This window comes from Manacus vitellinus, unplaced genomic scaffold (genome assembly GCF_001715985.3).
Source record: "Manacus vitellinus isolate BGI_N305 unplaced genomic scaffold, ASM171598v3 scaffold_52_pilon, whole genome shotgun sequence".
NCBI lineage: Eukaryota > Metazoa > Chordata > Aves > Passeriformes > Pipridae > Manacus > Manacus vitellinus.
In genome coordinates this window covers 430,785-442,515 of record NW_021940628.1, presented here as the reverse complement: position 1 = coordinate 442,515, position 11,731 = coordinate 430,785, and the positions used below count along the sequence as shown (strand labels likewise).

The following is an 11,731-nucleotide window of genomic DNA, read 5'->3' as shown; positions in this document are numbered from 1 at the left end:
TGATCTGGGACAGGCAGGCACAGGGGTGGGAACGAGACTGGGATGTGGCTGACACTGGGACAGAGCCACCAGCACATGTGGGGCACTGGGAGCGCTTGGAGGGGGCAGATGTGGGTCTGGGGGCACAGCCCCATCCCTGGTGCTGCTCCCTGAGCCAGATGAAGTCTGGGCAGAACCGTGGGCATTAGGGCACATTCGTGGCTGAGATGGAAATTTGGGAAGTTCGGGAGGTTTGGAAAGTGGAGCTGTAAATCCCATCCAGCAGGTCGGGACTGTGCTGGACACACCCACGAAGAATAGAAAATATTGCCCCCCTCTCCTCTGCATTTGTTACACTTGTTTTTCTTCTCACCTGGGAATGTTATTACCCTTTGTATTTGAATTTTGGAGCAATAAAAGAGGTGAGGGTGGGATTTTTTTAACGATGTGTCGGGTGTTTTTGCCACGGTGAGCAAGGAAGGAGCACGAGGGGGCCCTGAGCTGTGACAGCTTCAGTGGAACGGGATTTTGGGGAGATAATAAATGAGGTTTGCCCCATGAGACGGGTACCCCAACCCTAAATCAGATTTTGGGGCTGTTTTTCTGTGCATTTGGGTAGATATTTCCAGCCTGAAGCTGACTTCTCACTTTGTATTTAATTATTCAAACAGAAATATTACTTTGGAATATTGCAGAACTATTGCAGATGTTCCACTGATCTTCCTCTTGGGCTATACATGATAATAATTATTGTTAGTATTTTAAATTATTGCCATTCTTGCCCTGGCTTCACACCTGCTGCCAGGTAAATCCCTGGTTTCAGGAGCCTGTGGTGCCAGCACTGGGATTGCAGCAGCTCTGGGCTGGGAAAGGCCAAGTGCCCACAGCAGTGAGCCACGTGAGCCAGAGGTTTTCATGCAAAAACTCCACTTTTTTGTGAAATTAGTGGGGGAGACTCGCTCAGTGACGCTCATGAGACAGAAAAAAACATGAAATGATGCAGCAGAGCCTCTACTCCATGTAGTAAATCACCAGTACTCCTGCAAAGGGAGTATCCAAACCCTGCACTGCACTCCCAGGAATCACCATCGCTCCAGGTGCTCGCTCCTGAAGGATTTCTGGGGTTCCCTCCTGTCACTGCACACAGTGACAGATTCTCCACATACCTCCAGAGGCCTGTCCTCAGGTATTTAGGGAAGGGATGTTCCTCCCAGGGGACTCACTAAAACCCAGCTCAGTCTTTAGGAGCAGCCCTGGCAGCCAGAGTCACTTTTGTGAAGTCTCTGCCTGGACTTTATCATTTGCAGATTTTCTTAAAAGCTATTTTTCCATTAATTATCCCCCATTAGCAAACATCTTGCCTCGCCTGGTTTGCTTCTGTACTAAGATTAAGCAGCAAAAAGGATTAAAAAATGTCATTATGAAAGCCTGAGATGTTAAAGCACTAAATATATATAGCTGGAAAAGGCCTTTCCTTCTAAAGAAATTAAATATCACTTCCACAGAGCTTTCTCATGCTGCCGTGGTAATTTGACATTTGATAAAGTCGGAGCCACTCGCCAAGCCCTGACCCCTCTTAAAGTCTGGGGAAATATTTGGTGTTGAAAGCAACTCTGATGATCTATCGGCCTTTCATCTTTTTAATATGGCAGGACAAGTTCCAAATGATCAAATTATACGGAGTGACTTGCACCTACCAAGTCCAACATCTCGCTGAGAGAGCCTCTGCCATCAGTGCTGTGAGCAGTTTGGAATTTGCTAAAGGAAAGCTGTGGAGGAAGCCGTAACTAACCTTCTTATTCCAGCCCAAGAACTCACAAAATAGGTTTTTTGCCTTTTGTCTTTCAGGACAGAAGGCTGGGAATGACACTTCTTCGTTCCAAGCCATCCCGTGCAAGGGAAGAGCTCGGGGGAAGCTCAGTCTGAGCAATTTGGGAAGGCCCCAAATCTAAATTTGGGATATTATTCAGGAACATCTACAGAACTCCTGCTAAAAGCTGTTCTCCCTCCTCCCCAAAAGGGGAAAACACTGAACTGATGAGCTACAGAATATAAAGAATTTCTGAGCCAAGAGCTCTTTCTCTGTGAGTGACTCTTTGCAAATTCAGGCTTTCACTGGTCAATAGAAAACGCTGACAAATCCCAACACGTCATGGAACCACCACCAAATGTCATCAAGCAAAAATAGTCTTTATTCAAATTTCATGGAAACAGGAATCACTGTACTTTGCAAGACAGGGAAAAATAAAATAAAAAAATTTAATATAAAACAAGGATATTGTCACAATACCAGAATATGGAACTATACTTCTTTTCCCTATAGATTACTGCAAGTACCTCTATTTTTTTTTTCCTTTTGACTGTGCTATTCACAACTTTGTAAGTCCAAAAAATATGGAACAAAAGTAGTATGAAACTTAAGACTTAGCACTTCCACTAAATGGCAGACATCAAAGGGCATCAATTCGAGGGCAAAGACTGCTGAAGTTGTCATACCTACCATCAGTCCTCACTGCAATCCCATAAACCCACCAGGGCGCAGTGCTCGTTCCCTGCAAGGCTCTTTCTGGAAAACAGGGCAATGTGGGGGCTCTAGGAAGAGTTTTATTTAAAGAGAACCTCTCTGTTGGGTAGAAAAGGAGCGGAGCAGCCTCACCCAGGGAGCAGTGCAGGGAGGGAGCGCTGCAGTCACTGACAGACGGACCATCGGGGTTGTTAAAAATATACAGCATCGACAGGGTTTCTACTCCAATCACTTGGTTACAGCTACTAAACATGTACAAAAGACTTCTCCAGCCATTCCAAGTGGGGCTGCAGCAAGGTTAGGATCTGGAGCGGGACCTCGACCGTGACCGGGAGCGGGACCTAGAGGCTGACCTAGACCTGGACTTGGACCGGGACCTCGGCTTTGAAACAGATTTAGACCTGGAACGAGAATCTGATTGGACATTTGGTTTGGACTTGGAAATGGACCTAGACCTGGAGCGGGACACCGCATCCTCCCCCTCGCCTTTGGCCTCCTTCTTGTCAGACTCGCCTTTGGGATGCTCCTTTTCCTTGGAGCCTGACCTGGACCGCTCGTGGCTGTCCTTCCTTCTCTTCTTGCTGCTGGCTTTGTCTCTCTTGCTGCGCCTCCTGCTCTTCTCACTCTTGCTGCGGCTCCTGCTTCTACTTCTGCTGTCATCCCTGCTCCTCTTCCTACTTTTCCTTTTATCCTTGCTGTGGCTCCTGCTCCTACTCTCATCCCTGCTCTTGCTCCTGCTTCTAGCCTTGCTAATGCTCTTCTCCCTGTCTTTGCTTCTACTCTTCTCCTTGCTCCTGCTCCTCATGCTCTCCCTCGCCTCTCCCCTGTCCTTACTCCCACTCCTGCTCCTGCTCTTTTCCTTGCTGGGGCTCCTGCTCTTGGCTTTCTCCTCGCTGTTGTGGAGAGCGCCCTCAGCTTTATCCTTGCTTTTGTTCCGGGATTTCTCTGCACTCCTGCTGCGGCTCCTACTTTTATCCTCCTTACTCGGAGTCCTGCTTTTCTCTTTTTGGCCTCTGCTACGGCTCTTGCTTCGACTACGGCTCTTGCTTCTGGAACGGGACACAGACCTGGAAATGCAAAGGCAACAGACAGTTGTGGGGTTGAGCAGCACTGAAACCGTGCAGAGAATGGGAGGGAAAAGAAAAACAAACAGTGCTCCTGCTGCAGATTTAGGATGATGCTTCTCATTTAAGTGGGAGTCCCCAGTTCTCCCGGGACAAAGACATACCTGGATCTGGATCTGCTCTTGGAGCGGCTGCTGCTGGCACTGCGGCTCCTGCTCTTATGGGAGTGTCTGCTTCGAGAGCGAGACCTGGAACACAAGGAAGCAGCTCCGTGTTAGCTTGTGAGCCCTGGGGGAAAATCCCCAGGGCTTAGAGCACCTTTCAGAGAGTTACACAACAGTCACAAACTCAGAGCACCCTTCTCCCACCTCTCCTCCCCGCTGCCATGTCTGGCAGTGAGCAGGGTGCTGATCTGGAAGAAAATATGCCAGTTTATTTAAGGGATGATCACCTTCCCAGTCAAATCACAGTTTGAATGTGGTGAGACACTGGGATAAAGCTTTGACTTTAGGCTTCCATTTCATAACCAAGTTCTTCTAGGAACAAGTAAAGGTTTGCCTGAGTTTTCTTGTGACAAGTTCTACCCCAGAATGGAAAGGGAAGAACACTTGGTGCTGCTGAAGCAGCTCTTGGTCAGACAAGGAAAGCAGCAAATCTCTGAGGAACAGCGAACAGGTGGAGGTTTCCAAGCTGAGAAAGAACTGTTAGTCCTGGTGCTTGGAGCAGAACAGAGTGTTCAGAGCTGAAGTGTTAAAAGCACCTTCTGTTCCATTCTGTGCTCAGCTCCACCGGCCACCAGCTGCTCCTGCCAGGCACTGAGGACTGAGATGCTGGGGAGGACAGTCACAGGTGTTCAGAGAGCAGGTCCACACATCCCCCACGGGAGACACCTCTGAATGAGCCCTCACTGCCCTTGCTTATTCTCAAAAACTAGATTTATTGTGAACTCTGAACACTTCCAAGGTGGTTTGGAACCCAAAAGCCTCCTCCTGATACACATTATCGACGTACCTTGAATGGCTTCGGCTTCTGGAGTAGGAGCGGCGCCGTCTCGATCCAGGTCTGTCTTCCACTAATCTAATCTTTCTGCCATTTACTTCTGTCCCGTCCAGCTTTTCAAGGGCTCTTTTCATGTCAGAATAGGATTTGAACTCAATCACACCTTCATTTTTCCTTCCTTTGTGTGCATCTGCATATGTCACCTCCCCTGCCTGACGCATATAATCCTAGGGGAAGAGGACAGAATCACCATCGCCTCGAATCCAGAGCCAGGCTTCCAGGCTCATCTCTGAAACGATGCTCCCTGAGCCTCTTCTATTCACTGGGATGTCAGCAAGGCTTTGAACCAAACAGCATTTGCAGTGCCAAATAACATGCTCTGATTTCACAGAGTGGGTGTCATTAGAACCAGGGTGGGGCTGGCAGTTTTGAGCCGAACGATAATTGAAGGTCTCCCATCTCCAGTCTAATATCAAATATGCTCTGGACTCTAAGTCTCAAATTACAGAAGTGATTAAAGAAATAAAATGCTCACTCTCTAAATCATGTTTCCAAATGTAATTGGGAAAGGGGATAAAGGTAGAATATGAAGAGGCAAGAAGCCCATAGGCAAGCAAACCTCCCTTTGTCCTCCACCTCGGCAACCCAGCTCATTCTGCTGGAAGAATCCCCACAGAAGTCAAAGCTCAATCCATTTTCCCACTTCATGCTTCCCAGTTTCTCTGTTTCAATTCCTAACCCCCTCTGTTTATCAGGGAGGGCCATTCTGCCCCACTTCAATCAAGCCACCAGGCCAGGCCATCCTTCACTCCTGTGGAATTTTGGCTGCAGTGGAAACACGGCACAGAGCTCTGGTTTGGTCTGTTTTCAGCCCAGCTTCTCCCAACTTAAGTACACTAAAATGAAAGCTATTCCCAAAAAAGCAGCAATGCATCCACTGGAGGATTAATCATGCCATGCTCTACTTACAATTTTGAATACCAGAAGCAAAGACAAGCTACTGATGAAGCATTAACAACAAAGACATTGGCAGCATCTCCATACATACCTGAACTAGTGTTACATTCAATTACAGACCAGTTTCTACTACGTCAAAGTTTGTTTAGAACAAATTTTACACATCCTTAAAAGAGAACCATAAAAGAAAGTGTTCCTGTAAGAACAAGTGGGTTTAACCATTGCTGCTCAGGTTGATAAGGAAACACTATTGAAATCCTGCTCCCTGTCCTGCTCCCTGAGTCCATGAGGGGGATAATCACAAGTCAACACGTCACCTCCAGCGCACTCAGAGGCACCACGGGCTCCACAGTGTCACCCAACACTTCCACTGCTGAGAATCACCCTCCACTCCTTTGCACTTCAGAAATAACAGCTTCTGGCAGATGTTTTGCTTGATTGCTCCTTCTGGAAGCATCCTTTCCCTGAACCTTTCCTTCAAACAGCTTTAAATGGTGTGGAAATGGCTAACAGAGCCTGTGCAGGAATGATGCTATTGGTTCAAACAGCTCTAGCACCTTACAAGTTGATGGGTTAAATCCAAAGTGACAAGGGCAAACTCCTCCATCTCTACTGAATCCTACCCCTGGTGTGATTCAAGCCTGTTTTGACAGGGTTTAAGAGAAGATAAACCACAGCTGTACGTGATGTTAATGACAGAAGTTATTCTCCCCCTTTCCAGTGCCACCAAGCCTGCAGGTGCAGCTCCCAACCTCTCATTAATGCTTTCACATATGCAAATATGCTGCTGTATCGATTTAAGGTGTGTGTTACTCCCCAGATCTCCTGCTATGCACAGGAGCACGCTGAGGGGCTGGGGAGCTGGGAGCAAAGCACAGGTGTTGGGCACTTTGCCTCGCTGAAGCTTTTCCCCTTTGTGCTCTTGAACAGAGAGAGAGGGTGAGGAAAGGGCCCCATACCTTCAGATCCTGCCAACTGCAGCGGCTTGACAAATTTTCCACAATCAATCTGTATTCTGTACGGGTCGGGGGACCGTACTTATCTCTTCCGCTTCTTCTATAACCATATCCACCTTTAGGAGGTGACAGACACAACTTCAACCAGGGAAAAGGAGCCTCCTCGCCCCCCCACAACGCCTGTCCTGCCCCCCTGCTCCCCAAGGCAGCCCAGCCCCACCCGCCCTCCAGGCTAAACTCACCCCCCCCCAGAAAGGTTACAAAGACCCAAAGCATGTTAAGGATGTTTTACTACAATTAAGCAAAGCACAGAGTTATGATTAGGCTACGATTAACATGCAATTAAATTTAATATTATCTTTAAAACAGTTTGAAAGAAAAAAAAACTGAATTAAACCAGTTGACTAATGTTACTTACATTGCTTAAAGGCTTTCTGAATATCTGACATGAATAAAGCTTTTCAGGCACCTATTTCAGATTAATCTCATCTGTCTCTAACCCTTGGGATCCTCACCACCCAGGTCTAATGGGAAAAGGTTGCCGTCGTCACATGGCTTCCTTTTTTTTTTTGGTCAGCCAAGGGCCACAAAGGTCAAAGAGCCACTCATGGAAAGGTACCCCAAGGTCAGCAAATGGAACGGGCAGTCATCTTAGCCTCAAAGGACTCTTTCAATTAAAACATTGAGGTCTTTGTTAAATCTATGTTAAACAGCACATTGCAAATAAACCATTCAAAATAGTTCAATGAAATGATAATAATAATAATAATAATAATAATAAAAATGGTACGAGAAACTGCGTTTATTAAGTTATCAATTAAAATAGTTTAATACAAACAAACAAGTTAAGAAATAGTCAGATCAACAGTTACATTTACAGTTACAAAGCAACTTTGTATCATTTTCTTTTTAGATTACTTTTTAAAGAAAGGAATAAGACGATGTTTTATTTAAAATAAGGCAGGGATACAAAGGCACAAGTGCTTACTGCGTCCTGAACCGTAACTGCTGTCACGGCGCGGGCCCCGGGCGTGCTCCACGATCACTCTCTCCCCACACAGATCCTTCCCATTCAGCTCATAAACTGCATCATCTGCATCTCTCAGGTCATCAAACTCCACAAAGCCGTACCTATGGAAAGGGAAGGAAAGGGAGTCACTGTGGAGAGCTGAACTCCAGGGATGGGGGATCGAAAACGGAGCCCTGGGTGTGCTGTCCTGCACAGGAGCCTCCTGAGGGTACCTGAGGGTTCAAAGCTTTGAGCCTTGAAAAAATGGAAAAAAATTAACAAACCTCCAAAAACAGGGAGAGAGAAACAGGCAGGCTTGAAAACACATCTATTCGTTTATAAATACATGTTTTACAGAAGTGAAACAGTTGCTGAATTGAACTGAAGGTGATTCTTCATCAACAAAATGATAACTATGTGAAGTGTAATTGTTGAATTCGTTTATGTTGGCAAGAGATGACTATTATGGAATAATGCTCAATGAAATTCGGGGTGTGATTTTGCTTTTTAAAGGTAGGATTTAAAAACCCCAGCCATTAAAAGTGAGCTCTACCCCACACACTGAACAAACTCACAGTTACAGAACTGTTCAGGTTGAAAAAGCCCTCTGAGATCATTGAGTCCAACCTGCCAAGGCCAGCACAAACCATGTCCATCCTGTACAGGGGCTCAGGGACAACCTGGTGACCTGTTCATGGTCACAGAGCAAATCCACAGCAGATGAAGCCAAGCCCCATCTGCCCATTTCTAACCTGGCAAGAATTAAACTCCCATTTAAATCCCAGCATTGTGTTTCCCATTATCCCAGTGGGTCAGGGGAAGAGGACAAAAAGCACCAGAGGGCTGTTTATCAGAGCTGAGTCTACCAGCAGCTTCTGAAATCACTTCTCCTTAATTACCTGCTAAGATGGGATCCACAGAGAGCCACCACTGCTGACCCAGCCATCAGAACCTGCTGCTCCATGCCAGCTTTTAAATCTGCTTCCTAATGTCTACTATTCCACTTCATATGTGGCATAAAGCTACTTACTAAAAACGTCAGTGCAATTTACTTCAGCTCCCGTGAAACCACACCATTTTCTGCTCATGGATCAGATAAAGCTCCTGGAGAACGTCCTCACCCCGAGCAATTCCAACAGACTGAACCTCCCAAAAGGTGGGGGTTTGTTTCTTTTAAAATCTGAAGTGAAAGGCAAAATGTGATTTTTCTAAAATTGCTGAATACCTGAAATAAAAGGCAAGTCCTCATCTTTCCCCTCCTTCCAGCTGCTTCCCTGCCTGCGTGCCTTTGGAAGAGGATTCTCCCTGCTGGCTCCGTGCCCTTCTCTCCACGCCAGGACCAGCACACAGCCCAGGCATTCCCTAAGTGCCAAGTTCTTCCCACTACTCATGAACAGCTGGAGATGTGGTGGGGCTCAAAAGCCCAAGTTTCACATGCTGTTCCCTTTGGGAATCCCTGAAGTTCCGCGGGGGTTGCAATCCATTGGCGCTTGACCTGCGGCTGCAGGGTGGATTCAGCAGCTGCTTTGCAGCTTCCCAGCAAAGAGAGACCTGCTCACCTCTCCCCAAACAAGCTGCTGGTTTGGCAGCTTCCCCAATTTCCCATCACACACTTGCTCCACACGGACAGATGTCTTCCAAAACCCCCACTGTTCTTCCCGCAGCTCTGCATGAGCAAGGTCGGGTCAAACAGCCCCAACATGAGCAGTCACAGAGGAGGAAACACAGGAAAAACTGACTCCTGCCTTCAGCTTTGCTTGGAATAAAGAATGGGATGTGTCCAGCCCTAAAGAACACTCCTGAAAATTAACTTATCAACAGCTCAGGACCCGCTGGGGCTCCCTGTTCGAGCTGCCCTGTAGCCAAGGCCAGGGCCAGGAGCAGGCTTTCCTTTTACCAAGGAAAAGCATCTTTGGGATGTTCCCAAGGAAAAGCATCTTTGGGATGTTACCAAGGAAAAGCATCTTCAGGGCCCTTGAAACAAAATGCTCATTTAAATAACACAGAAGTTACAGCCTCAGAAAATAGCCATGAATTCTCCAGAGCTGCTCAGGGTGATGCAGGTGGGTAAATACACCAGTAGAATTATTTTTTAGCAAGACTCAAGATTGGTTTCTTCATGATTGAAAGTTTGCAGTTCTTAGAGGCATCACAGGGAGCTTTTAGTGTATTTTAGACAATAAAAAAACAGGCTGAAAAGTCCAATTTTCTGGTCACTTCATACACTCATTACACACACAGAGCTCTGGCTGTCAGCGCAGCTCTGAGTGGGAAAAGAGAATATGCAAATAAAGAGCACACATTAAACACTGCAATTTGGAACAGAGAATCCTACAGGAGCCACATTTTCATTTCCCCATCCTTCCCTCAGGTAATAATTGCTTTAAGCCATTGAATTGCAAGCTTAAATTACGATCAGTGAGCCCCAGCTAAGCTTTTAGGACTCTGTGGTATCACATTGCATTCCATCCCCTGCTCAAACACCCAGCAGCTGATCCACCAAGGAGAGCTCCCAAATTTCCAGAAGCAACTGCAGGAATGTCTCCAGTCAAACACTGTGCAGGAGTTTTTAATCACTTGCTAAGCACTACTAAAAATAAGCTGTGGAGGAAGGCTCAGGGCTGTCCCAAGAACAGACACACAGTCTGATTGCTCAGGTACCATTTTTTGTCAAGGAATTTACCTCCAAATCTGTGAAAGAACTTAAGAATGTTAAACTAAAAAAGGAATTAAGTCGTTGAGTTAATTCCAGAAATGCAGGCTGGGCTCTGGCTAAGCCACAGCTGAAGCAGCAAACAGCAAGCTGAAGGCAACTCAATTACATTGTCTTAAATTTCCTCTTCTCCTTCCCTTCTTTTGCAGCTTTTGAAATCTGCCTTCCCCAAGGGAAGCTACAAAGCAGACTCCAGCTCTGGAATAAAGTGTATCCCATAGAGAGCACCTGGATTTTGGATACAGGCAGGCTGTGCCCTCCTCCCCTCTCTACCAGTTACTGTTTACACATAAGATATCACAATTTTTGGCTGCTCAAGAACAGCCCTAAATCAGCTCCTGTCCCCACAGCACCTCCCTGTTCCTGAATGCTGGGCTGGGATCCTCAGGCTGGTCCTCAGCAGATGTTTTCCAATAAAAGCAGGAAGACAAGTCCCTCTGCCACATCAGCAGTTCTACATCTGCTAACAAAGTTTAGTTGGCTTTTTTACCTCCCCCCAACATCTGTGAAACAGAAATATTGAATTTGGAGGATTACTCAGCAACAGGAACACTGACCACCCCAAAAACCACTTCCAAGGATACACAGTGGGACTGGAAACCAGCACACTTGGATACTCCAGCTAATCTTCAACGTTACCTGAGGCTGTGTGGGTTAAAACACTGACACGTGAACACTTGTTTGCTTTAATAATGGGTTTTATTCATCTTCTGAACCTGTTAAATGTCAACCTGCAGCACAACCAGCATTAAAACTTAATGGGCCTCTTTTATTTTAATGCTCAAGGACTAAGTTATACAAGAAATTCCTGTTCTCCACTTCCAAGGTGGAATTAATACCTGGATCTCCTGGCTATATAACAGTAAAATCCATGTTCCACTCAGCCTTGCTAAGCAAGACTTCAACTTGTGTTTCTTGGAAGAAGCAAAGGCTCCAATACTTGTGAGGTTTTGAGTGTTGGGGAAGAAAACCACCAAAAATAGCAATTTGCTTTCCCTTGGAAAATCCACACTTGAATGTCTCGGGAAGTCAGAGCAGGATCCAACCCCTGGAGTGGGGGCTCAGCTGCTGGAACAGCACAGGTGAGAACACACAGGTACAGCGGGTTTGGGGGATTTGGGGACAGGGCAGGACACATCCCACCCCACCCCCCAGCAGCCTGGGGGTCTGGGAGCAGCTCTGCACTCCCCCAAAACGATGGGGTTCTTTTTTGGGGTGTGTTATCCTGGCTCACCCTTGGGAGCTCATCCTGGGGTGCGGAGAGGCCTGGGGGGGACCCCTGGGGTGACACCCCCTCTCTACAGAAGGGGACAGGACACAGGGGACCTGCCCCTTCCCCCAGTAACTGAGGTGGGCACCCAGATATCCTGCACCCCAGTTGTCATAAAAACCCAGGAGTCCTGCCCCCAAAAAGAAGGAATCCAGTAGTCCTGCTCCCCAAAAAAGAGGGAACCCAGGGGTCCTGCTCCCCAAAAAAGAAGGAACCCAAGAGTCCTGCTCCCCCAAAAAAGGGGGAACCAGGGGTCCTGC

General features: G+C 46.9%; 2 protein-coding genes across 2 annotated transcripts in view; both read right to left on the bottom strand.

Annotated features, from left to right (window-relative positions):
• The window catches only part of LOC103756274 (lethal(3)malignant brain tumor-like protein 3), a 39,756-nt gene extending 38,068 nt beyond the window's left edge, over nt 1-1,688 (bottom strand). Inside the window, exon 1 of the mRNA XM_029963013.1 lies at nt 1,677-1,688. Within this exon, the coding sequence (XP_029818873.1) occupies nt 1,677-1,688 (12 nt within the window). The remainder of the gene's footprint in view (nt 1-1,676) is intronic.
• Nucleotides 1,689-2,148: 460 nt separating this feature from the next.
• Nucleotides 2,149-8,452, bottom strand: SRSF4 (serine and arginine rich splicing factor 4). The gene is made up of 6 exons (XM_029963012.1): nt 8,427-8,452; nt 7,468-7,610; nt 6,483-6,595; nt 4,579-4,793; nt 3,732-3,815; nt 2,149-3,570 (listed from the first exon to the last, which is right to left on the bottom strand). Exons 1-6 carry the CDS (start codon nt 8,450-8,452, stop codon nt 2,802-2,804), a joined length of 1,350 nt encoding a protein of 449 aa, XP_029818872.1. The 3' UTR covers nt 2,149-2,801.
• Nucleotides 8,453-11,731: the final 3,279 nt, after the last annotated feature.

Coding starts and splice junctions, on each gene's coding strand:
- SRSF4 (XM_029963012.1), bottom strand. CDS start 8,452: ATGGAGCAGCAGGTTCTGATGGCTGG. Junction 6,596..7,467: donor CAGTTACGGTTCAGGACGCA/GTAAGCACTTGT, acceptor CACCTCCTAAAG/GTGGATATGGTTATAGAAGA. Junction 4,794..6,482: donor GCAGTTGGCAGGATCTGAAG/GTATGGGGCCCT, acceptor CTCTTCCCCTAG/GATTATATGCGTCAGGCAGG.